The sequence below is a fragment of the Takifugu flavidus genome, chromosome 16, assembly GCF_003711565.1.
Source record: "Takifugu flavidus isolate HTHZ2018 chromosome 16, ASM371156v2, whole genome shotgun sequence".
Taxonomy (NCBI): domain Eukaryota; kingdom Metazoa; phylum Chordata; class Actinopteri; order Tetraodontiformes; family Tetraodontidae; genus Takifugu; species Takifugu flavidus.
In genome coordinates, this window is record NC_079535.1 from 10,962,507 (window position 1) to 10,987,711 (window position 25,205).

The 25,205-nt window shown below is 46.7% G+C and overlaps 1 protein-coding gene and 1 long non-coding RNA gene across 11 annotated transcripts in view; both read left to right on the forward strand.

Moving 5' to 3' along the window:
• The first annotated feature begins 3,773 nt into the window (after positions 1-3,773).
• Positions 3,774-25,205, forward strand: part of ralgapa2 (Ral GTPase activating protein catalytic subunit alpha 2) — a 56,987-nt gene continuing 35,555 nt past the window's right edge. For 4 of the 10 annotated variants that reach the window (XR_008954185.1, XR_008954186.1, XM_057058114.1 and 1 more), the window contains exons 1-25: positions 3,774-4,147; positions 9,556-9,666; positions 9,777-9,826; positions 14,698-14,755; positions 15,468-15,511; positions 15,652-15,832; positions 15,933-16,048; positions 16,357-16,495; positions 16,628-16,836; positions 16,961-17,206; positions 17,426-17,602; positions 17,884-18,018; positions 18,081-18,229; positions 18,335-18,446; positions 18,676-18,913; positions 19,202-19,381; positions 20,852-20,998; positions 21,287-21,409; positions 21,739-21,824; positions 21,907-21,997; positions 22,387-22,560; positions 22,843-23,010; positions 23,454-23,647; positions 23,727-23,825; positions 24,291-24,446. Coding sequence is in view for 7 of the 10 variants with exons in the window: in XM_057058114.1 (XP_056914094.1) it covers positions 4,042-4,147; positions 9,556-9,666; positions 9,777-9,826; positions 14,698-14,755; positions 15,468-15,511; positions 15,652-15,832; positions 15,933-16,048; positions 16,357-16,495; positions 16,628-16,836; positions 16,961-17,206; positions 17,426-17,602; positions 17,884-18,018; positions 18,081-18,229; positions 18,335-18,446; positions 18,676-18,913; positions 19,202-19,381; positions 20,852-20,998; positions 21,287-21,409; positions 21,739-21,824; positions 21,907-21,997; positions 22,387-22,560; positions 22,843-23,010; positions 23,454-23,647; positions 23,727-23,825; positions 24,291-24,446 (3,489 nt within the window). In the remaining 3 variants the exon portion in view is untranslated. Of the gene's footprint in view, positions 4,148-9,555; positions 9,667-9,776; positions 9,827-14,697; positions 14,756-15,467; positions 15,512-15,651; positions 15,833-15,932; positions 16,049-16,356; positions 16,496-16,627; positions 16,837-16,960; positions 17,207-17,425; positions 17,603-17,883; positions 18,019-18,080; positions 18,230-18,334; positions 18,447-18,675; positions 18,914-19,201; positions 19,382-20,851; positions 20,999-21,286; positions 21,410-21,738; positions 21,825-21,906; positions 21,998-22,386; positions 22,561-22,842; positions 23,011-23,453; positions 23,648-23,726; positions 23,826-24,290; positions 24,447-25,205 lie in introns of those variants that run through there. The other 6 variants (XR_008954184.1, XM_057058115.1, XM_057058119.1 and 3 more) reach the window with 4 other exon arrangements.
• LOC130539644 (uncharacterized) lies at positions 4,154-6,131 on the forward strand. Its single transcript, XR_008954187.1, has 2 exons — positions 4,154-5,276; positions 5,405-6,131. It is a non-coding gene; the product is annotated as an uncharacterized LOC130539644 (long non-coding RNA).

The window sequence follows — 25,205 nt, forward strand, 5'->3', positions numbered from 1 at the left end:
GCTCTAACACACAGTGAACGGGAGCGTTATTTCAGTAGCTTAACTGATCACCTCTGAAAAGCGTTCCGTATCAGCGTTTAAAGGTACAAGACCGTAATTCAGCAGGTAATTTCACATCTTAACAGAATCCAATTAAAAGCGCGGGCGTCTCAATTAAACATCCCCGGCGTGATGCTGTGGAGAATCCATCGCGAGTGAAATTAGAATCAGATTATGGTGCGAACCTGAATATTTTAATCTTTTTTTCCTCCAGTGCCATATGGATAACACAACACAGAGAGTGACCCCTCTCGTGCATGCTGCAATAAAAAAAAAGCCAACATTAGTCATTCAAATCTCTTTTCTTATTAATTTCACAGCAGATTACCTGAGACGATCCAAAATGTTGTCAGCGAAGAGCTTTAATTAAGTATGGGGTATGTTGCTCTTAGTGCCTTATGTGAAACTGCTGCCTTATAATGCTCTTGTTTTAATTACTTCAGAGTGCCCCCCTCATTAACCCCTGTGGATATGTGCTTCAAGCTGCACCATGCATTACAGACACTAGAATCAGATACCATAATATCATATATACATGCAGAAGTACAGGATTGGGGGGGGGGGGGTGGAGAGGGAGATAATAGAACGTTTTCTGCATCAAAATTAGGATATTTAGCCTTTTAAAATGGTAGCTAGAGGCGGTTTAATTTATAAGTTTTGTGCTCCAACTTTTCCATGGTGAGTTAACCTTCGTGGTGGAGGGCACCATGACGACCCCTGGTGGGAGATGTAATTTGCAGGCTGCTGTTTGTGTCTCATTCCTGGAACTTGTTTTCTATAAAGCTCTGGTTTCCTGTTTAATTCTCCGCCTTCAAAGTGAGTATGAAACACGTATAACCGAGCTAAAATGCTTCTCACATTAGACACCGCGTTAAGGGTCTCGAATCAAACACAGACAGCCTTTTTTCTTTTATCTTTTCATTTGTGTTCTGCAGCAGGAATGTGGGTGGTCTCCCCAGCTCTGCAGACGAGTCCTGTACCATTTGTTTCATCCTGAAATTTCCCCCAAATGCTGCACGATTTTTTTTATTTTTTTTTTTAAAAAAGGGGGTAAAGTGCTAAGAATTAGTGCGCAAGATGCATAAGACGGTATCAGTCCACCCCGGCACCTTCATTTGGCTCAACGGGACACATGAGGTTTTAATGGCCCTTAATTGTACAAAAAGGAAATCCATAACCACATAAGGAGAAAAGTCAAGTATTTCCAATCTCTTCATAAGAACAATTTAGAGCAGACAAGTGTGCTTTTCAAACCTTGGATTGGAAATGAGACGGCTGCCTGCCTGGGCGAAGGCCGAGCTTCATTTGTGAGGCTACAGCGCCACCATTTGGTCATGACGCGCTCCTCACCTCTCTGACAGGGCCCGTTAAAGGGAATAAATGGTGATGAGGTGGGTTTGTTCAGTCCGGAAATCCCACCTTAAAAGAGGTGGTCCCATTCAACTATAATTTTACAGTTGACACATCGTTGTCTAAGGCAGCGCTGAAATATCAGCGAGGAAGCGGCGGCGCTCTCCAGCAGACTATAACACTTGAATGGCCTTGAATCATCCCAGAAATGAGCTGCATCCAAACTATTTCCAGGTGCGGGGTGAGAGAAGGGAAAAAAAATCCACTCCTCTTGGTGCTGATAGATGATGCCATCTTAGATAATGAGCAAACCTGTTCTTTAAGAACAGGGGAGGTTTGCCAAGAAGGAATGGTGATTACGATCAATTAAGACTGGTGACAGAGCACCAACAATAACCCTCAGTGTGTGTGTGTGTGTGTGTGTGTGTGTGTGTGTGTGTGTGACTGTGTGTGTGTGTGTGTGTGTGTGTGTGTGTGTGTGTGTGTGTGTTGTGTGTGTGTGTGTCTTTTAAACTAGCCTGTTTTGTGTAATCAACATCTGTTGTGATAGGCAACATCCTCCTTCCTCCGAATGGCCCACTTCAGATAATGAGTGTCATACCAAACTGCAGGGCAAAGGCTGATTTCACTCCTCCTTTTCACTCCTCCTCTGCGGTCTCTGCTCTTACCAGCCCTCCATCCCATCTCCTGTCATCCCAGCTTGTACAAAGTGCAGACGGGTGGGGGGGCAACACGCCTGATTTGACAGGCTGGTGGATTAGACATAATAAGTCAATCAGTGGCACTGTTATAAACACCAATAACACTTTACTGATGGACGTGGAGCTTCTTCTTTTCCGTGAAGTCAGAAACGAAAGGGCGTTTCTGGCGCCACCTGCTGGTCAGTTGTTCACATCCGAAACACGGAGAAAAGAATGAAGCTCTCTTTTGCACCAAAAAGTCATGTGTTGATTTTTTTTAAATAATAATAATAATAATAATGGGTCAAAGAATATGACACTCGACCTTCTTAATGCCAAATTTGAGTTACAGGTAATATAACTTTAAGATGCCTTCACTGAAAAGTAAGTACTGTATCTGTAACGTCATTTATTTTATTTTGTCATAATGAACAGCTACAAATGTTAATGACGCGTGTATCTGTAATCTTTATTTGCGCCTCAAAGCACCAAGGCTGGCATCTAAAACAATATAAAGTGAATTTATACTCGAGGTTTATGAATTCAAATTCCATTTCTTACTTATACGTCATAACTTTGGAGGAGCTCTTTAAAGAAACAAACTGCCTCTACAAAAAGACAGATGATCCGGACGTTTTAAAGAAAGAGATCCTCTATAAAGAATCCATTAAAAGGCACATCGGATCCCTTCACATTTTGGATTCATCTCAGAACTTTTACTGGTTTTGCCCAGATGGATTTGTCTAGCTTAATACAAATTACAGTGAGAATTAATTAAAGACACAAAGGCAGTTTAATCAGCTCATTTTGATATAACTGTGGGTTCCTTTGAACAGAAGAGGGACGTTTCTGTTGGAAAAGAAACCAAGCAGCTGTTTCTTGATGTCCTGAACGTGTCGAGCTGTGTGGATGAGCAGTGAGCCTGAATTCAGGCACGGGTGAGGCCCGGTGATGGTGCCACCATGCTGTTGGGGTGTTTTCCTGCTGAGGACTGGTCAGACTGGGTGGCCCAGCACAGGGTCACCCTCCTAAAGGGAACCCAATCCAGCATCTCTGATCAGGCCTAATGGTGACCCCACCGATGACCCCCAACCACCCTGAAAGAGCTCCAGAGGATCCGCAGAGAAGAATGATCCCCAATCCAACACACACACGCATGCATGGGTCAACATCAGCCAATGCCGAAGGAATATTCAAAACAATATATCAAGCTATAAAAATTGAATTATAGTGGATTACAATATTTCTGTTTTGATGTGTGTGGTAAACAAAATAGATAAATATCATTGGATAGTTCTGTTTTGATGGGCGTCAGTTTCACCTGCAGGTGAATCTTTTATTTGTTATTTTAATCCTTAACCCTATTAATACACGTGCAAAAAAAACCGTGTATTTTATTTTATTTTCCTTTAGTGTCTATTTTCAACACCAGGGGGTACAAATGAGCTCTTACAGCCACCAAACCGGGGGGGCTCCCCTGTTCCCGATAGCAAAAAGGGTTAGAACAGATCGCTAATATGGTCCGTGTAGATTATGATTGGATGCCAAGACCAAAATAAGTTGCACCGTTTTTCCACATAGAGTGTGTGTGGGGGGGGGGGTGTATTTGGGTCTGACACGCACGAAAACAGCTGCACGGCGCGATATGCGCGCCGAGTGTGGAGCCCAAACATGCCGGCAGGTGGGGTGATGCGTTCAAATGCAGCGAAATGTGCAGAGAAGTGACACTGAAAGTGCAAGGTGGAACGGTTCTAAACACGGAGGCGTGAGTTTAAGGGCTGACCGGCCCTCTTCGTGCAAGTTGCGCTTCCGTGTTTACACACCCACCGAACAGAGGACAGCAGCGACCGTTGGGCGAATGTTTACCGAGCAGTCATAGAGAGGTGGTGAGGACAGTGACAGTCGCCCCGGAGGCTGCGTGCATGGTGAAGCGCAGGTGTTTCCAGCCGCCACGGTTGCATTTTACAGCGGGATGTTCACTCGCAGGGGGCATGGCGACGTCAAGAAATCTATACAGAAAGTTCTGGACCCAAAGAAGGATGTACTGACCCGGCTCAAGCACCTTCGGTCCATGTTAGGTGAGTTTGTGCTCCGGGTCTATGATGCTGCATCACCGAGGCTAAGCTAGCCTAAGCTAGCGGCTAACCAAGATCAAACAAGGCGTCGGGTTCGCTGGCTGTCACCGCTTTGACAGTCGGTCAGAGGTGACACAAAGTCGCCCTTTTCCAGGAAAAGACGGTTGGTTGCGCAGTGAACGGTGGTCACCCATTGACCTCTGTCACTATTATCGTTGCCTGCTATGCAGGAGCGCTCATTGTAATTGAGCACGGTGGCTAACGGGAGCTAGCCTGTGCTAGGTAGCGAGTCAATGCTAACTGCTCCTGTCACAGCAGCGCATCATTGAATCGCAGATGTCCGGCACCACAACCGTCCTCTCATCCAGTCTGTCGCCCTTCTGACAGTGCTCTAAAGAAAACGCTGCCTCCACGGGTGAATTTTGCCTGTTTTTGTAAGAAACGTTGCCTGGAATAGAGCCTGGTGGCTTGCACTGTTGCAGCTCTGGACTTCTTGGTCCATTTGACCTGACAGAGAAGTTCAGTGGAACATTTGCTCTTTCCTGCAACAGCCTGATGTGTTCTGTGATGCATTTGTGTCCAGGCTTTTTTTTTTTTTTCTGATGAACCATGCTCACAATACGGGCATGTGTGCTTTGTTTCTGCGGCACCGAAACAGAGGCGATGGACCGGGTTGGTGTTTGCTGAAAGAAGTGATGGGATGGAATTGTAAAGTTTACAAAAGGTCGCCCGGTTCGCCTCTGAAGATTGACGACAATAAGGACTCGAATGCATCTTTCGGTCAACAGGTCAGGTTCAATGTCCAGACCGGTGCCACCATGGGCCGAACCAGAGCACCCCTCCCCGTGTTCTCTTCCCCACATGTGCGCGTAGGAGATAAGGCTGGCATGTTTGTCCGCTGCTGGACCTGCGCGTTCCCGTCTGTCAGCCTCTCGCATTTCTCTCCTTGCCTTCAGCTCAGGAAGGATTTCCTCCTGGGGCTGCCAGGTTCCTGCGTGGACAGGAAGCCCCGCGGAGGTCAAGCGCAGGAGGCCTAATGGAAGAGCTGGATCACTGGATCGGGCGGCCCGAAACCAGCGTTTCCAACCCACTGCGGTTGTAGTATTGTTGTTTAAGGGCGATCTGTGGCGGGGTGAGCTATTTCCAGCCTGGCCCTGTATTGGTTTTCTGCCCACTGAGCAGCTCTGTTGGCCAGAGTGTGAAAGCTGCTGCATGTTAATTCGCCTGTCATGCCTGACTGGATTTGGCTGTTAATTACAGGAGCCCAGGAGATCACCTGATCGCTCGCCGCTTCTCTAAATAAAACCACACTTGGCCACGCGTGCAGCACTCCCTCCCGTGGTTAAAAGTTCCTGGATCTGGCCTGGGAATCTCCCACTAGGAATAGTGCCCGATTCCCTCCTGAAGGTCAGCTGAAGATCACTCCGGTTTGGATCGGTCACGGTCCTCCAGGTGAAGGACCCCCCTCCGTCAGCTCAAGCACGCTTCTACTGTTATTCCATTTTCCTTTTGTTCCGACCTCTTGAGCCCTGTGGGGACAACAGAGTCAGGTCTTTAAACTCATCACACTCATTTTCTCAGCGTCAAATCCTTAAATCAGGCTGGAATGTTCAGATTAAACTGTAATAGTGGCCGTTAATTCTTTAAAGCCGTGTCTCTCTTCGCCGCCTATACATCAAATAACAAGTTACCTGTGGAAGTTGTGCTGAGCAGACAGGCATTTAGGTGTCCGGGCTAGCGCCTGATAGAAATCTATAGACTCTATTTATAGAGGCTCCCATTTACAATGTAAAGTAGCGGCATCAATTGTGGAGCTTTATTATTCAACAGCGGAGGCAGACGTGTGGGTGAAACATTCTTTTTCAGTTGTGTCCCTGTTGTTAACGACGCCGGTTGCCGGGGTCATGACCCTCTGGCTGCAGCTTTGCAGGTTGTGTTTTTTTATTTTTCGACACACTTTAAACGGGAATAAAAGTTATGCTGAGCATATGGCGCAATGATTTGGCAACATTATTGCCCCATAGGGCACCACCTGAGCGGGACACGTGCCGCAGAACTGAGAAGCAGTTTTTTTTACAGGCGTGGAGCGGAGGCCTCGGCCCCAGCAGGTTGACACATTAACTCAGTGCCGTGAAGCTGTTACAGGTGCTGCGACGTCTCCTCCCCCCCCCAAAGTGGCTGCGCAGGTCATCACAGCAGGGACGGGGGCACCTTTAAACGCCCTTTTGGCAGCCAGATGTTGCCGTGGAAGCGGGCCTTGCTCTCAGCGTGCTGTGTGAAAGGAAAATCTCAAGGTGAAGCACCGGAGACGGCAGCGCTGGAAGGGCTCTCAGGCGGCTGAAAGAAGGCTCCCCCTCACTCCACACCACACACACACACACACACACCCCTTTGTGATCCACTCCAGCTGAGAGATGGGAGGAACCTCCAGTAGCTGGACGTTAAAAAAGAAGCTTTTGAAGCGTTCTTTTCGCACCATCGCGCTCCTGATGTCTTTAGTTTCTGTCCTCTATTCATCAGTTGAGCTCTCGAACTTGTGCAACGTCCCAGATCTTGTTTCTGCCGAACGGCCGGCGAGGTTGCCGCGTGTTCGAACTTCCCTAAAAAGCCTGAATTCGCAGCACGGAGCGCATCACATGATGTTGATAAATGAGCAGCGTTTTCCCCTTTTCTGCCGCTGCCGGCCTGAATAGGAGCCGGGGGAACAGCGGCGCTCTTGTGTTCCGCGGTGGATGATATCTGTGTGACGCGGCACATGAAAAACCAGTCTGTTGAGTTGCACCATTTACCTGTCCTGCTCTCCTATTGGCTCAGCCTCATCTGAGACCTGCAGCGTGTTGTGACACCACTTTAGATCAGGGTTTTCGGAGTGGGACTTAAGTCTTATGTTGCTACCAACGCCTAAGCCTTTGTTAAGCTGTCGCGGAGTTTTTAGGTTTGAAGCTTTGGCAACATGGAAGACTGCTACAGAGTTACAGATACAGCAGATATAAAGTGCAACGTGTTGGTCGCTGAAAGGACTTTTTGTTGCTAGCTGATTTGTCACTTGTTTATTTCCTTATCTTCATAAATATTGGGACGGAGCAACACATGTAAACATAGATCCTTCCTTCGTGTTGACCTCCTGGATGAGAGGCTTCCATTTGCCTTCAACAGTCCTGTGGATGCTTCTCTAGACCTTCGGGGTCAGTTTTTCATCGTTAAAATGTCAAACGCCTCCGTCTCTGCTGACTTGACCTGTTCTTGGTGGATCTGCTCCGTGTAGATGGAACAATCGGGCTCTTCTAAGTGCTGAATCTAAGCTGTTGATCGTGCATCGTGCTCTGATATTAATCAGGTCCCCTCTGAGATCCACATACCCCTCTGCTGGGACCATTAAAGAGTCCTCTGTCCTCCTTTCTGGCAAGAATGTGATGCACCTGCGGATATGGCCCAGCCCAGCCCAGAGCCAATGCAAATGAGTGTTCCTGCTCCTCTCTGGTGTCGGTGCTATAAATTGTGGTCCAAACCTGTCTCCATTCAACAAGAGCTTTAGTGATGCCGATTCAGTTTGAATCTGAAGCTTTGCTCAAAGGCGCTAGGTTTGGTTTGAGTTATGCATATATGTCTTCTGTTTAAGCTAACTAGATGCCCCCCCCCCCGCCCATGGTTACGGAACCCTGCTGTTCATGTGCACTGCTGTGCGCTCTCTCACTGCTTGCTGGACAAACCCAGTTTAACAGCAGTTTATTAGCAGAGCAAGCAGCGGGGTAAGAGGCTAATTAGCAGTTAGCGCTCAGGTTTTCTGCAGCTTTGCACGGGAGACGGGTGCTGTCCCTTTCCCACGATGACGGAAGAGAGCAACAACATGTCGTGGAGCTTTCTAACATTGTGCAACACTCAGCAGTTTTAGTCCACCCTTTCACCCTCGAGGCCCGGTCCGACCTTCGCTGAAGGGAGAACCTCATTTATCCAGCCAAAGGTCAGGAAAAACAAACAAGGCTCTTTGTGTGTGTGTGAACGCCACAGTCTGGTCAAACCAATCACCACAGGTGTGTTTTTCTGCCCTCCAGACTGTGTGTGTGTGTGTGTGTGTGTGTGTGGCTTCCTGGTAGTCCACTCCCATTGCGTTGGAACATCTGCCCTTTGCTGACAGTGAAGAGGAAACATATCACAATAGACGGTGTCATCCCACCCAAATGTGCCACATTTGCTCCGTTTGACACGTGTTTATTCCTCCTTCTTGACTTGGGCTTAACCTGCGACCCCCCCTTCACACTTTTTGGCCAGGTTTGCCTAAAGATTCCCTTTTGCCTCTCTTGGTGTTGGGAACTCTTGGGACCCGCAGGCATTCATTTTAGCTTCCTCAAACAAAAAACCCAAAGGTTCTGCTGCTCAATGAGTGGAGGACACAGTGTCTTTGTCCACTCGCAGGACTCACAGAAGCCTTTGTGTCTTCCCAGTGGAATGGCGTGAACAGAGACGCCTGAAGGAAGTGTGTGGGTCCTGCTTCCACACCTCCCTGATCCGCTTTAGTCGCTTTTCTCCTGAAATCTGGTCGATCATCCTGCTACAGTGGCCATCCTGAAGTGGGGGGAGTAGTTTTACTCCACCAGTGTTTGTGTAAAAACTCCCGTTCATCTAAGGAAATGGTCCGTTTTGGTGTGGTGGAATAGTTTTCATTCCATGTAGCTACTGAGTGCCAATCCAGTGCCGTTAGTGGCTGTTTTAAGAGTTTGCTCTGTTTAAATGGTGTAAATGACTTACTATTACAGACAGACTGCCGAGGTGTTGCCCCGGCAACAATAGAATTGAACCTCTTTCCATTTTGGGAGCGTTGGGATCTCCTGTGCTGTGTTGGCTGTTGTGCTGCAGGCGTCTTTTTCACCATAACTCTGGTGCTTAAGTCACCTCTTGAGCAATCAACTCTTCCCCAAGGCCCAACCCAGTGCACGTTGGACGTGCGCCCCTCCTAGCTGAAAAAGTCCGATCCTCAAGGTGTTGGTCCATCTGGTGGTTGGCAGTGACCTCGGGACATCGGTGGAAGGAGACGCTGACCTTTAAGGTCCGTCATGGTGCCGCGTGTCCCGTCACATGTGTAGTCAGCATTTATGGCGACGGGTAGCACAAGATGGGAACGGCGGAGGCGTTCCTTCACTGTCTTGGGGGAATTCCTGTCCAAATGTTTGAAGGGTTTATTTCTTTACTGGCAGAGAGGTTTTGCCATCTCTCCCCTTAGAGAATCCGATTGAGTAATGATCAGATTAGAAGGAAAAGTTGTTTCTCAACACGTTGAGAAGCCTCAGATTCCTCTGACTGTAGGTAAGGAGGCCCTGAGGGACGCCAGGGGAAGTGAAGCAGGTTGATGGTTTCGAATGTAACGTTAAACACAGCGAGACGATCCTCCACTCAACTCTTCCTTCTCTCCACAGACATCATCGACAGGGGCGAGCTGAAGACGTTCTTCGAGAGCAACTGTTCCCAGATTTATTTTATCTTCTACGAAAACTTCACGACGCTGGAAAGCAGCTTAAAGCAAAAAGGTGGGTCTGCCCGGCCGGAACGCCGTGGTTTTATCTGCGTTGCTTTTTAATCCTGCACCGATTATTGATGGAATATTGATGAGGATGATGCAGCCAACTGTGTGTTTCAGGGAACAAATCGCAGAGGGAGGAGCTGGACTCTATCCTCTTTATTTTTGAAGTAAGTCAGCTGGATTTTATTGTTTCTCGCGTCTTCTCGAGTCCGGTGGACTCTGGACTCTGAAGCGGGCGTGGCGCCTTCGGTTTTCCGCCACACTGCATTTGTGAAGTTCTAACTTTAAAGGGAGGGGCGTCAGAAGAATATCGGAGGGTATCAAATGTGCTCGGTCGCTGCCCGCTCGCTCTGAACCTCCGCCCCACCACGGAGTCCAAAAACAACGCTTTTACGCGGGGATTCTTATCACACGGGAGGTGACGTGTTTAAAGCGCTGCTATCGCGCAGCTCCGGCTCCAGAGGGGTCGTGACTAATCTCTGGAGCGCCTCCAGCACGACCAGCAAAAACGGCGTTCCCGTCACCCAAACGGCATAATTCACCTTCAACAGGTGGCGGCGTTCAGTTCTTTTCTTGTTCTGGAGAACTGGGCGTGCATGCAAATTGAAAAATGTGCGTCAGTGTGCAACACGCTGTTGTTTGTCCGCCCCTCCCTCCCTCCCTCCCTCCGTTTCTCCCCACAGTCCTTTACCTTGTTTTGAAAAGGCAGTCCCAGTATCTAGTACAAACAAGCCATTCTCCAGTTACATTTGTTCAGGGCACAGCCGAGAGGACGGCGGCGGGTCAGAAACAGAACATTTGGCATTCTGGTGCAGTTCAGACCCGGGGCCGTCGCGCGTGTTTGGAAGCGCGCTGCCGTTTTCTCCGGGGATCTTTGCGTCGTGGCGCTCATCTGTGTCTGTATATCTTTAATCAGCTTTGGTGGCATCAGTTTGGGAGCAGATTTATCCAGTCATTCCCTGCTCATAAGCCCTGGTTTCATGCCTCCTTCATATTTATGGAGTCATGGTTGTTAGAAAGAACTAGCTTAACCCCCATTTGCCCCCCTTATGGCCCCCTGAGAGTGATGACTTGGGGTTTCACCCCTGAACCCAGGGGATAAGCTGGTCCCAACTGGTGTGTACTGGACTGCTACTCTCCTGAGCTCGTCTGTGTCTGGGATGGATTTTCCAGTAATGGTTTCACATTTGTTTGTGGCGGCTCTGCTTTGCTCACATTCATCATGTAAACACGGAGGTGGAGTAAGATGGGGATTTGACAGGATTTGTGTGGCTAAAGATAGCAAACATGATATTTTCAGATAACTGGATTGTGCAGAACAAACAGACCGTGTTAGTACATATCATCAAGTATCCTGTAAATTTTTTGGGGGGAATAAAATCATGTTTGGCAGGCAGAGATGGAAGTTAAATAGAAGATAACGCTGAATAGAGACGGGTGTAGATGACAGGATGGGTGGATGGGTGTTCTTGAGGCTCGGAATTACAATACAAAAACTTCAGCTTATACCCTCATGCTTCCAGCTACATGGGGCCCAAAACAGCCTTGTTTTTACTGTACATCAGCCCTCTCTCTCTCACACACACACTCACACACACACACTCACACACACACAGACCTGTGTCTTCAAATTGACCTAGATGAATTGTGACCCCATTTTTTTAATGGACTTCGATGGTGGAGGATGATCCCTGATGCTGAACCTTTTTTTGGTAATTGATATCCAGAGGGGGTAATCTTTTGGTCCCTCCCCCCCAGCAATTGTGCTGGAAGCCGCCACCCCCACCCCCACCCCCACCCAGCCATCGTGTTTTTCTTCCAGCCTCTTTGTGTCTGCTGTTGGGAAGGTCTCCTCCATGGTAGCACATGATGTTTCCTCATCTGATTTCCCGATGGGAATTCTGTGAGGATTCAGTGCTGCTGAACACCGTCAAGGTTTTTTTATTGATCCCGTGCACGAAAACAATGAAAATATGTTTGTTTTTTTTAGCAAAAACGTACGTTATTTCTTTATACTGGGAGCCATGTGTCCTTGATTCTGATGAGAGGAAGCAAGTAATGTTGAGCAAAAGCCAAAAATTACGTCAGGCATAATCACAGTCTGGCGTGGCGCTGCTTCACTACAAACTTAATCTGTAGTGTCAGAAATGTGAAACAAATGTCTTCAATCCTCCCTTTTGCTGTTGCACAGGTAGATTTCAAGAGTATTCTGAGAAAAATGCTAAAGGTCCGCAGCGTCGCGTGTGCAGATGGGCCCCCAGGTTTACTGAGGCCGACCTTGTGTCAGCTGACAGCGGGTCAGATGTGGTTCCTCTGAGGTTGTGGGACAGGTTACAGCAGGGGCATCCAGCTCTGGGACGAACACAGCTCAAAGGGAAGTCTGCAAACGTCCACTTTCTCTTCAGGATGTGACTTCATCTTGACCTGTAATCTGTCACCAGGACCTGACTCAGCATTCAGAATTCCCCTCGTCGTCCACACACAGCATGTCGAGTTGCCTTATATGGGTACTTTTGCACATGTTCTCTTTATTATTATAAGTGATATTTATTTAAATGTTTATATTAGGGTTAGGGTTAGGTTAGGGTTATATTAAAAGGATAGTTTAGCTCAGGGATACATTAAAAGCGCTTATAAGTATATCAGATTGGTATATTATTCCTTCATCAGTCATATCACACATCTGTAACAGTCAGTGGTGGTCAATAATAACTGTATGTTTTATTATAAACATGAATAGGCTCCGTAAACCTGGATTAATGATGTCCAATCTTGAATGAAGACACAAGATTGCTAATCTGTGTTTTGTTTCGTGCTCTGGCCTGAATTTGAGATTGGAAATGTGTCAAATGTAAAGCCGATAGACATTTTTACACTCTTCTGTCAAATTAGGTTCAAATGTGAACGTATTTATAACTGAATGAAGGAAGCAGCAGCTTGTTTCCTCCATAGGGCAGCGTTGTTCCTTTCACTGTGCTCTGCTGCCACCCACTGGTCGGACAGGGGAAGGACACCCACCTTTTTTATATCTGGTCATTTATCTTTTCTTTCAGGCATTCTTTTTAAATTTGAGGCTCATGAGGATGTCTGGCTGCAATTTACCTAAATGCTTTAAGCAATAAAGTCCTCTTATTTATTAGGCTGTAATGTAAAGATAGTGGTTGGACATAGCTTCAGGTTGTTTTTATGTTAGCTGTGTTGTAAAGGAGCTTTGTAATGTGATTCATACTCTGGCCATTTCCTGATTTCTGAAAGCACACGTACGGTGAGAGCTTTGCACCACCGGTGTCGTCGTGTCTCTTGATATTTCAATGTCCCCCCCCAGGTGGTATTATCATCCCCGAGATTTATGCAAATGACTCAATTTCATCTGGAGTCCAGGTCTGTTGCTGCAATCTAAAAGCCCTTGTAGATCTCTTGGAGGAAGCGTATTCGATGCCATGTTCAGGCCCTGCCACTGGAAATCTAAGTGTGGATCATGTAAATGTGTTGGAGCTATAGTTGCAGCGCAGTAATGCCTCCATCTTTATGCTGGAGTACAGCTGCAGATTAGAGTAACTCCGCCAAGCTTCACTCCGGCAGAGTCTGCATTCGTCTCAAACCAGCCAGTAAATTCCTCTTTGTTGGAGCTGCCCAGCTCCAGGGGGGGTCTTTCTTCGTTAGCTTCTTCATCTCTTTCCCTCTCTGCCATCCCGATGTTCTGGAAGAAGACAGAATGACAGTATTATTGTCTTGAGTCTCTCTCTCACACACACACACACACGTACACGCACAGAAAGGCTTAAGCTAGGACGCCCTGCTGGGGTAGCGCCTAGAATAATGCGTCTGCGGCCCCAAGGAGACGAGTGAAGGAGGCCGAAAGAAAGCCTGCACAGAGATTAAATAATCCCATGCAGGATCAATAAGACAATAGCGCCACGCAGCTATACGTGCGCACCATCACATCCGTGGATCAGAGGGAAATTGAACAGAACAGGAGTCATCCGGCGCCCCGGTTTAAGTGATGTGTGTCTTTCGATTTTTATCCCACCGCCAAGGTTAATGACAGGGATTTAGTCTCAGAGGACAAGAAAGGAGAGTTGAGGAGCATCGAGGAAAGCAGGAAGTTGTTGACAAACGGAGATGCTCCGACACGAGACGACTTCTGGAGTACACGGCCAGCAACGTGGCAACTGCTGACCCAAACAGTGTTGTGAGATTCACTATTTAGCATTTCTAACGCGCAGTCGCCCCATTTGTTATGATTGAGCCACATTTTGTGATAAATTGAAAGCAGGGAAGAGCTGTGTCTTTGTCCTCTCCTCCGTCTGCAGGGACGATGAGCTTGTCATGCCGGCCACAGCCGTGGTGTGCTTGAGAGCATAGACTTGACCTGGACTTTGCAATCACAAAGTCTTATTGGGTCACTGATTAGGCTTTGATGAGAGGTGAGCCTTAAAGGAAGCCAGCGCTCACAGTGCTGCGACTATCGACTGGCGCTGCACACATATATACGCCCGCCGTCCTCCCGGACGCTCTTCCCATCTCGGCTGGGACCCAGTTAACCTGTCATTGTATTCAAGAATAATGATAGGCTGCTGAAAGGTCAGGGCACTCTAATTGAGTTGTAAAAGTGGTTATTGGGGAGGTGATGACATTTCTCGTTGCTGTCCTGTCGCTGGGATGGCAGACACGCCGGGCCTGGGGGAGGAAAAGGGCTCCTTAAAACTACGCTGCTGCCATTCACCTACGTAAAGCTTCTCCTTGTGTCGTCGTTCTGCTTTAATGTCATTTTTGTTCCTTGTTAAGTCATTTAAGGTTATGTTTAAATGTCACCAAATGTTTGAAAAAATCTGTTTTAATCAAAACATATTTAGGAAAGGCCGTTTTTAGCCCTTAAACGTGAATCCATGTCATGTAGAGCACGTTTTTCCATATAGATCGTATGTATTCAGTAAAAGCTTTATTCACACAACTTGTTCCAAACCGGCCTGTTAGCTTTGCTGTGATCACTGAGCCCAAAAAGCTCATTTACAACTTCTTTTATTGTTCTTTTCAGAAAATTCTACAAAATTTGCCAGAGAAAATCTACAATCGATGGCAGTTTCACAGTATAGGTAAGTCTTGCTACCTTTCCGAGCACGTGCGCAACAAGACGGCGTGAATGCTAATTGGCGGGTTGCTTTTCCACCTGGTCCGTGGCGGCTTTTACACGTCTTCACTCCCAGACTTCACAAAGCTCCGACGCGCCGTAGCGCAGAGTCACGGAAGCCATACCTGACCCGTCTGTAATGAAGAGAAAATAATTAGTGCTGGAAGGGGAGGAAGATGGGAAATGCAAATTAGAACCTCATTTGAAATGCAAATAAGTAATTGAAATATTCTGGCGTGATTTCAGTTGCACACACACACACACACACACACACACACCAAAAATCGCATGTGTGATAACCCCAATTATTTCTTCTGTTTGTCAGTCAAGGCCGTGCAGTGAGGGGAGAACAATCAGTTTGACGTTATTGTCTGACTGTTTAGTTTTCAGGTAGGATTAAGAGAATAAAAGTCAAAAAGACAGAGCGGCATCTTGCCCCGTTCAGTCGAGACAAGAAATCCACTGGAATCCTGGAGAGGGGGATCCAGATTAGGATCCCGATCAAGACTGAGGAATTATGAGTCGCTCCAAACGTCAAAACAGGATTAAATGAAGCTGTTGTTGCTTTTTTCCTCAAAAGAACAGCTCCCATTAAGCTCCCTCCACTCTGCCTGCTTGATTCTTCCCTGTCTCCTGGTTCAGGCCATCTTACCTGTGGCTGCTGTTTTTTTTCCCAGGTTCCATTCTGAAAAAGCTTCTACACACTGGAAATTCTTTTAAGGTCGGTGCTGTTTTCATGCCAAAACAATATCACGATGTAACCGTAATGTGGATACGGTACAACTGGCTTCAGACTTGGCCGTGTTTTGCTTTGTGGCTGTTCCTTGTGTTTATTAATTAATCCCAATCTCCTGTGGGTAGATACGCTGTGAGGGGATCCGTCTGTTCCTGCTGTGGCTGCAGGCTCTGAGGGACAACTGCGCCGAAGAGCAGTTCCTTATTTTTGCCTGCCTGGTCCCAGGTTTCCCTGCTGTGCCCTCCTCTAGGGGGCCCTGTACCCTCGACACCATCATTTATAACCCCTTCTCCGCTTCTCCCGATGGTAATTCCATCGTGAAAACCAGTGATATGGTCACCAAGGTCATCGTCAGGATCCTAAACAGACAGTGAAATGGTGTGTGTCTCTGTGTGTGTCTGAGCAGACAGAGTGGTGCCTGAGGAGATTACCCCACTGGTTCCTGCGGTGGCAGGAGACAAGGCTGCAGATGACCAGACCTGCTACATCCTAGAAACACTTCTCAAGTACATGGTCATTCAGGTGAGATCCAGGAGAAAGATCAACCTGATGATGCTGCAGCCTGAGGTTGCAGGTGCGATCTGTCTTTAACCTCATGGCACCTGCTCCATCATGTTGCCAGCTCCCTTTTAGCCTGTCTTCATATCTCCTGGTTTAGATGGACAGCAGTTGGTTTCATCACCAAAGACGATCTTAGTTATTGATTCAGACACTGATTTTCCTGTCTGGATATTTTCCAACCTTGCTTAAAGTGTTGTGTAGCAAACAATCTCCCGAACCAAGTGCTCTCACTGCAGTGACCTCGTCTGCTTCTCTGCTTTGTTTGACAGGCGTCCAGTTTAGAATGGAAGAATAAAGAGAACCAGGACACTGGCTTCAGGTTTCTCTTCAACCTTTTCAAAAAGTACTACCTTCCTCATCTTTTCCCCTCTTTCCCCAAGCTCACGAATCTCTACAAGCCCGTATTAGGTGAGATCCCTCCTACAGAACGAACATAAACTGTTGACTACACTTAATCTGTAGAATAAAGTAGCTTTCCATTGGGTGAAAGAATATCTTGATGGCTGGTTGTAACATTTTCTTTCTCTTGTTTTCAACCAGACCTCCCTCATCATAGGCCAAAACCCTTGTATGTGCCAGTGACAAGAAACAATGAGAGCACTTTTTGCACCAGGGACCAGTACCTCGCACCTCGGGTGGCTTTCATCAGCTGGTTAGTCACTTTCTTCCTGGAGAAGAAGTATGTCAACAGTGCTGCAGCAGCGCAGAGCGCCAAGAATGGTGCTGAGGTCATTCCCAAACTCATCCAGGTGAGCGTCACAGTGCCGTTGCTAGGCTCAAAGAAATCAAATTATTTTAACAATTCAAGCGTGTACAAATGGAAGCCGTATTCTGAAAGGGTACATTTTAAGTTTGACTGTCTCTGGCGTCCAGACTGTCACTGCACCCAGTAGCAGCCAGGAGAAGGAAAAGGATAAGTTATCAGATGGGGACGTGGCTGGGCCAGCGGGCGAGCCCGAGAAGAGTCATTCTAACAGCAGCACGCTGTCCGATCGAAGGCCCAGCGATTCCAGTCTATGTAGCATCGAAGAGGAGCACCGCTATGTTTATGAGATGGTGCACGCCATCCTGCTGTCCACCAGGGAAAATGTGAATTTTGTCAATGAGGTCTTCCACCAGGTACATTTCATTCAAAAATGGTACAAACCATTAGTTACACTGCAGGTATTTTAGACATTTTAATTTTACCAGGAACAGATTGTTGTAATGCGTCTTACTTGGATGGCATGTGCGGTGTCGCCCTCTGCTGGCCGTTTAGCTTTAATACTCCAAGCTAGTTTTGAAAGCTTCACATGCCCCTGGGATTTTTCCGTTTCAAATTTAAGGTGCGTTTTTCAGGCCTTCCTGCTGCCATCGTGTGAGGCATCAGCAACCAGGAAGGTGATCAAAGTGTACCGGAAGTGGATTCTTCAGGAAAAGCCCAACTTCATGGCAGAGCCTGACAAGAACATACATTCCCATGAAGTAGATAGCTGTGAACAGACACGCAGTACAGAGATCAGCATACACATGCAGGTAACCCCAACAGACACAATCTTGTAATTGATTATTTGTTGTTTATCAAATATTAATTGCTGATGACTACATTACGTTATTGCTGCAAATAATGTTAATATTGCTGTATTTTGAAAAGTTTCACAATCTGGTTGCTTATTATTTAATCCAAAACAAGTACTGGCATACCTGCTTTAATAATAATGTAATAAGTTAAACAGCAAGTCTGTTTTTTCATATATTCTCTTGGATGCTTTGGCTGGTTTCGACTGACTCAACTGTCCTACTGTGTCTTCTGCTAGTCCTTGCAGAGTCATGGTCACAGGCGGACGTCCAGCTGGGGGAGGACTTACTCATTCAGCAGTGCCATTAGTCGAGGCTTTTTCACCGAGGAGCGTAATACAGACGTGAAGACGGGGATCCAGCCGGCTCTGCAGGTGGGTTTTGGTGTCTTTCCCTGTGTTTGCTTCCAGGTTAATTGCTTGCTTTCTATGTTTAGGTGTTCCTAACCAACTCATCTAACGTGTTCCTGTTGGAGCCATGCCAGGATGTTCCTAAACTCCTAGATAACCAGGTCGAAGTGTGCAAAGGCGTCCTCAGCATCTACCGTCACATGATCATGGAACACACCATGGACACACAGACGTGGTTAGTGCTGTGGAAATGACGGCTCTTATCAGTTTAAATGATGCGTGTGATTCTTTCTTGGCGAAGGTACATGACGCCTCTCTCTCTTATATCTGTGTGCTTCAGGGAGCAGTTGCTACAGGTGCTGCTGAGGGTCACAGAGGCGGTGATGAAGAGGCCACAGGAAAACCAAAAAAAGGACAGCTTTGCGCAAAGTTTAGCATCGATTCTTTTTAGGGTACGCTGACACGCTAATAGCTAGAAATGTAGTGTCTTGTATGTTTATTGTCATCATAATTGCCTCACAGACACGTGTCACTGGAAAGATTGGAATCGACTGTTTAGAGGTTTCTGGAATTTAATTCTAAAAGTAGAATGTCAGAGCTGTTAACCAGGGCTGAAAACTGACAGCTGCAGCCAGGAGAATCGGTGCTAAATCACCTCTGCTCATCTCATTCTACATTCAGACCATCATTGTGGCGTGGGTGCGAGCCAACCTGTCTGTATTTATCTCCCGGGAGCTGTGGGACGAACTGCTGGCAGTGCTGTCCTCTCTTACCTACTGGGAGGAGCTGGTGACGGAGTGGGCCAACATCATGGATTCACTAACAGCTGTCCTGGCACGCTCCGTTTATGGGCTGGACATGGCCAACCTGCCTCTGGACAAACTCAGCGAGCAGAAGGAAAAGAAGCAGAGAGGACGTGGTGAGGGCCAAGGGGGTTAAGAATAAAATGAGTGGACATTTTGGTGATTGTTGAGTTGACCACTATTGTCCTGAAGATCTTTTCTTATATAATTGAATATAAAGTTATAGTCGTTTTGTGAATTAGAGACTCTCTTGTCAGATAAAAAACTCACAGGGGGTTCTTTGTTGATTGTATTCATGGTTGTTTCTCCCAGACCGTATCAAACCACGGCTTCCAGTGAATTACAACTCCACAGTGGCACTAATTGCAATGATAAGGTCTACATGCTGACACTTTTTAAAACAGGAGTACTCCAGGACTCCCAGAAGGCTGCCGCTGTAGCCCGTTCCTTTTCGCTGAGCTGGAGGAACCAAGGCGAGCCAGGCGGCCCAGGAGTTCAGGAGCCAATGAGGATCCGTTCTGCGACCACATCAGGAGCTCCCGGGGTGGAGAAGGCACGTAACAACGTCCGACAGAAGGCTTCCGGTGAGGACCTGCAATATCAGTGATGGCTGAATTGTTGCTGCCTGTCACTTAACCGTGTCTGCTTTTTTTCTATCCACGCTGTTATAATCTCCTGGCTTTGTGCGAGCCAACAACACAGTCCTGATAAGCTTCTGGCTTCAGACATATTGAATGTTAAAGCCAGACAGGCCCCGCGTGGGCGCTTAACCCAGGTGTCGTTGAAAGAACCGACCAAAGACAAAGAGGCCAGCAGATGGCCGCCATTGTTGCCCTCGTGTGTCGCAGGCCCGTGTCAACATGTTCCCATGTCAGCTCAATAGCAAGCATACAGCACAATCCCCCTGATGGCATGTCAAAGGCCAGCTTTGGACAGTCATTGTTATTAGCTCAATTCAGTCACTGCAAACACCTCTTATCTGATGAGAACCTGGCAGGCTAATTATAAGTTGAGCAGGAAGCCAATATATTAGCAAAGTCGCCGCAGCGCCTGCCGCGCTTGTCTTCATTTTGTCTAGACAGAATCTTAATGTGCTGGATTAAAGACAAACCCTTCTCCCTTCTTGGCCTTCCGCCTCTTCACTTCCACCAGAATTCCAAATGACAAGCTGGTTGAGAGGGAGGAGCGGACATGGTTGTGCCTAAATAGACTTTGGAATTTGCGTCTGACTGATTGTGTTGCGTGCGTTCATGTTGACATGGCTTCTGTGCAATTTAATGCACCTATTTTTCTTTTATTTGCGTACGAACAAAGATGGATATTGAATACGACTGCTTCAAAATCTCTTCCCTTTCTTTCCACTAATTGGATTTCTCCCACATTGATCTTCAAAGGCTCAGTGAACCTCCCCCTCCTCATCAAGAGAAGGCACACACATAAATTGCACGGCGCTATTTGATAGTTCATTAAGAGCGTAATTAATGCTCATTAATATGCATACATTGGAAGCAGCGGCGGGCAGAGACGATGTATCTTGCGCATTGAAGGGCATAATTAAAGCACACTGGAAGCAGCGAAGAGAAATGTCTCCTTTCACTGCTGGCTGGGACACAGCCTGAAGTGCTGTCCAAATACAATGGCAATGCCTGCGCTTTAACAACTGTCAAAACTTGAATGTACTTGAACATGCTAATACAGGCTGACATTGTTCTGAGATCTTCTCTTGGTCATTGAGAAGATGGCTGATATCTCAATGAGGTTCTTCATCTACAAAGGCCCAGTTTAAACTTGCGCGCACCACTGGGGTAGTTATCAGTCCTGGTTTACTAATATCTGAATAAATTATTTGGCTGGAAACCCCTTTTCTCTGCTCTTCAAAGGTAGCTCTTACAGTCACAGCCGTGCTTTTCCCCTTATTACGATGTCTTTATTGTGCTGCCTGATCAGAACTGTTGTTTTGTCAGATTATGGTGCTTTACTGTTAAATACTGTCCTACTTGTTTACTCTTTTTTTCCTGTTTCCACTGTTTTTCCTTCTCTTTCCCTGATGGAAGCTAAACGGAGCCAGTCCATCAGCAACTGTGCTCATCTGTATGAAGCTTTGCCCACTGCTAAAAGCGTTCCTATGCTGCTCCACACTGTGAGCTCTTTCTTGCCTGGTATTTCTTCTGGTAACTCTGCTTGCTCTCACAGACTCTCAGGTAAAGTGCACTCTGAGAGCTGCACGTGTTTGTGCATCTGCCTCCTCCTCCTCCTCCATCTGTTACGACATCATTTCACTAGTTTCTGTGTGGTTGAGATTGTGTTTGGGTCAGAACTGTATCGACGGATCGATGTTGGCTAACGTGTTGACTGTTGCATCACTACTGCATGAGTATGTCACGTAACATTCCACGTACGTGTTATAATCCCTTAGATAACTCGAAAGCATGTGTTTGTTCAGCCTCGTAACCGCACACGACCTTGTTTTGGTTTCTCGTGCCTGTTAGACGTGGAGGAGTGTCAGCTGTCAGAATGTGGTGGCGAGGAGGAGTTGGGAGGCGGAGAAAGCCCTCTTCCTCGTAGCAGCAGCACTTCAGACATTACGCAACAACTGTCTGAACATTTCCCAGGTAACAACACAGTAAAATGTCTCATGTGTGTTGAATAGATGTAATTAGGAGGACATTTCTTCATCTGGAACAAGTCGTCAACCATGCAGCTAATGCCAGAACAAAGATAGGAAGTGATCGATTAATATACGATGAAGAATAATTTAGCTGCTTAATGTGACTGACCAGTTACCAGTGCAATTAGGATTTGAGTTATTTTGATACTCTTGATTGACTCATTAATGTTATGGGTCAATATGAGGAAAAGGAAGGAATCACAAAGAATCCTTTAATAAATTGCTGTTATTGTGGTACCAATGAAGACGGAACCTTTTTCTCTCTGTCCTCAGCCCAGAAGACGGAGTGTTCTCCCAGTTCCTATGTGTGTGACAGCAGAACATTAGAGGGGAGAAGAGACAGCAGTGAGCTCCCAGTGGTGAGAAGAGTCGTCCTTTACTCTACGATGTCAGCACAGTTGTACTTGAAACTTACACAGTTCCCCGTTTTCTCTTTTCTAGATTCTCATCCAGCCAAGCAGTTGTCCATCTGAGACAGAAGTCAATATCGAGGGACGCCTGAATTACACCAGACACAAACTCCGAGAGAAGAGTTAGTTTTAACTTGTGTCCTGTGATTTCTAATAGAGTGTATTTGTGTGTGTGTAGGATTTCTTCGTTTGGGTTTTGTTTTCTGTGATGAGAATCTTAATTGACCCTCGCGAGCCGAGCAGTTCCCATGGAAACAAATACAGTCGGGTCTTTGAATTCAATTGTCAGCCTGTATTTTGAATTTAGTGCAGCTGGCGAAGCTCTGTGGACACTGATTTTGAACCTTAAATGCCAGTTTTGTTAGGCCGAGTAACTAAAGTGAAAAATCTGCACCTCAATCAGAAACATTTGACATTAAACAAACTGAACTGTTTGTTTCGGCTAACGGGTTTTTTGAATTCTTACATTAAAACTGTTTGTTTTTGTCACCCTCACTTCATCTCAACCAAGGTGAGAGCATAAGCAGCGAGACGTCCAACGGCTACCTAAACGAAGCTGAAGCGACCTGGTCGGCCTTTGACGAGGAGGCCGACACCCAGTCCACGCAGTCGACCCACATGGACGTGATGACTGACCCTCACAGTCAGGGAAGTCTTCTGCTCAGCCACAATGAGGCTTTAGCAGGTATTGAAATTTAACTGCGTGTAGTTGTCTTAACACATTGACTAGCTCTGATGTGGGCTTTTCCTTTTCTACCGGGGCCACACACGCATCACTGCCCGTGTGTCCATGGCGAGCTCTCTGATTTAGACCCATCATTAAGGCAGTTTTTGTTGCGTTCACGTTGTCCCTTCCTCAGCCCAACCTGGACTGTCTTGTGCGCTCCTACATTGTCATCATGCAGTTGTCAGTCTTCCTTTGTTCCGTCCTCAAACCCGGTTTTGTTTTCCCCTTTGTTGTTTTTAGGTCCTGACTGTGTCTCCCCTTCCCACTCTGCACCCCTGTCCTACCACAACCACTATCCCCAGAACCCGCCTGCCTCACCAGCCCTGCTGGTGCACACAGAGTGTCCACGGGACTACCCCCTGGATGACACCATACATCAGTCTGTCTTGCACATGCCCCACCACTTGGGTACTGCCCCCCCGCTCATACGTATATGAAACACAGTATCCATCCACCCAGACTTCTTTACGTTTCATCCTTTGGTTGAGAGTTTTCTGTACAGATGGTGTTTAACCTGTTTGACACATTAATTACATCAGGTTATGTTGCCAAGCAAGAGTTTTGTTAAGGGCACAGAAGTCCATGATTATGTTCTCTGTGATGCGCCACTTGCATTTTCCATTGCTGTCCTCTCCATCCTGTTGTTTTCCATAATGCCCAGAAGAGGGAGCTGTCATACTCTAAGTTTTGGTGACAGTGACCTTTTTATAGTTTTCACAGTCTAAATCTAATCTTATTCTCCTTATTGTTCTTAAATGCTCGTTTCAGTTGGGCTTGTCCAGCCAGAAGTAGGTTTGAACTATTTGTTTGGTGGCCCGCCACCTTTAACCCTGCTCTTTTTGACCATGCAGACAGTAGCGAATGCCTTGCTGATGATGTCAGCATTATCGCTGGTGGGACTCTGACTGGTTGGCATGCCGATTCAGCCTTCGTCCTTTGGAGGAGGATTTTGGGCATTCTGGGAGATGTCAACAACATTCGTTGCCCCAAAATCCACGCCAAGGTCTTCTCTTACCTTTATGAGCTCTGGCATAAGCTCGCCAAGGTAAGCCTACAGAACAAACTCACCGGTTTTATTGGGTACATTTGTTTCTGAGCGCGGTGTTGATGATGCATGCTTTCAGATCCGGGACAACCTTGGTATTAGTGTTGACAACCAATCTTCTCCACCTCGTCCCGTCTTCATCCCTCCAATTAGAATGCTGGCATCATGGCTTTTTAAGGTATAACCATTCATATTCGCAATTATCAAACACCTTTCATGTCAGTTATAGAGTAAAACAATAAAAATGAAACATTTATTGAGCGAAAGGCACTGTAACTTCAATACTTTATGCTCGTAAGATCCACATAAATTCACAAAGCATTAAAATGACTGTTTACGTCCAAATAATTTTTGGATGATGACAATAACCAACGATAACCAGTAGGTGTCGCTCTAATTCAGATTCATAAACAGATTCACAGGGATCCACAAGCCCGCAGTCAGCATACACGTATGTCACATGGAAATGTTAAGGAAAACATTTTCTTTATGAAAACCTTCGGTTTTAACTCAACTATCGAGATTTCTCAAATTTGATTTGTATTTTTGTTCTTTTAAAAGGTCACAGTTGTTCCCCATCTCGTGTTATTGTGGTAGTGATGAATCTTATGCCCGTCTCCATCTCTTTTTATACCCGTCTCAGGCCACCATGCTGTCTGATGAATACAAGGCTGGCAAGTTGCAGGCCTACAAGCTGATCTGTGAGATGATGACCAGGCACCAGGATGTACTTCCCAACAGTGATTTCTTAGTGCACCTCTATCACATTATGCACAATGGCATCAACAGCAATGACCAGGTACAGCCCGCAGGTGGTGGCTAGATGTTTTTCTTGCCCACCAACAGATGGCAGCGCAGTTTAACTCACATTCTGTGCATGCGCGACCCATAAGGAAGCATGAAAGCGAAGGTTTGATTCTACTACCGGCGTGTTCCTATTTGTTGGTTTGATTCAGGTTAATTTATATTTGACTCATCATGAACACGTACACCAGGGTCTAATATTGTAGCCCGCAGAAGTGAGGACTGGGGTCACTGGGGACGGTGATCGCAGAGACTAGTTAAAGATTTAACCAGTCGTCAGGAAAAATCTGTGATCACCTGCCTTAGCCACACCCTTTCTCACATTTTAATCTGGCCTGGCTCCTTTCATTCCAGGCGACGCTGAGTGGAGATAAATGGAGTTTCAAAAAACAAAGAACAGGGACAAAAGTGTGTGTGTGGGGGGGGGTTGCTTGCAAGTGTCTTGTGTGTGTATATGTATGCCCTCCTGGCTCCGATTCTATTGCACTTTGGCAGAGCGACAAGCTTATTAGAATGTTTTCCATGTCGTTAAATAATGTTTTGAGCCCCCGTCGCGTATACGTGATTAATTAAGGATTGACGTCTGTCGTGCTCCGTTAGAGTGACACGGCGGCCAAGGCCCCGGAGTAGGCTGGACTGACTGCCTGTGTGCATGCAAGTGTGTGAAGGAGCGGGAGGGGAGCGTGGGGAACGTAGTTTAGAGTAGAGCAATGACGGGGGGGGGGGGGGCACCAAGGGACGAAGCAACATACTC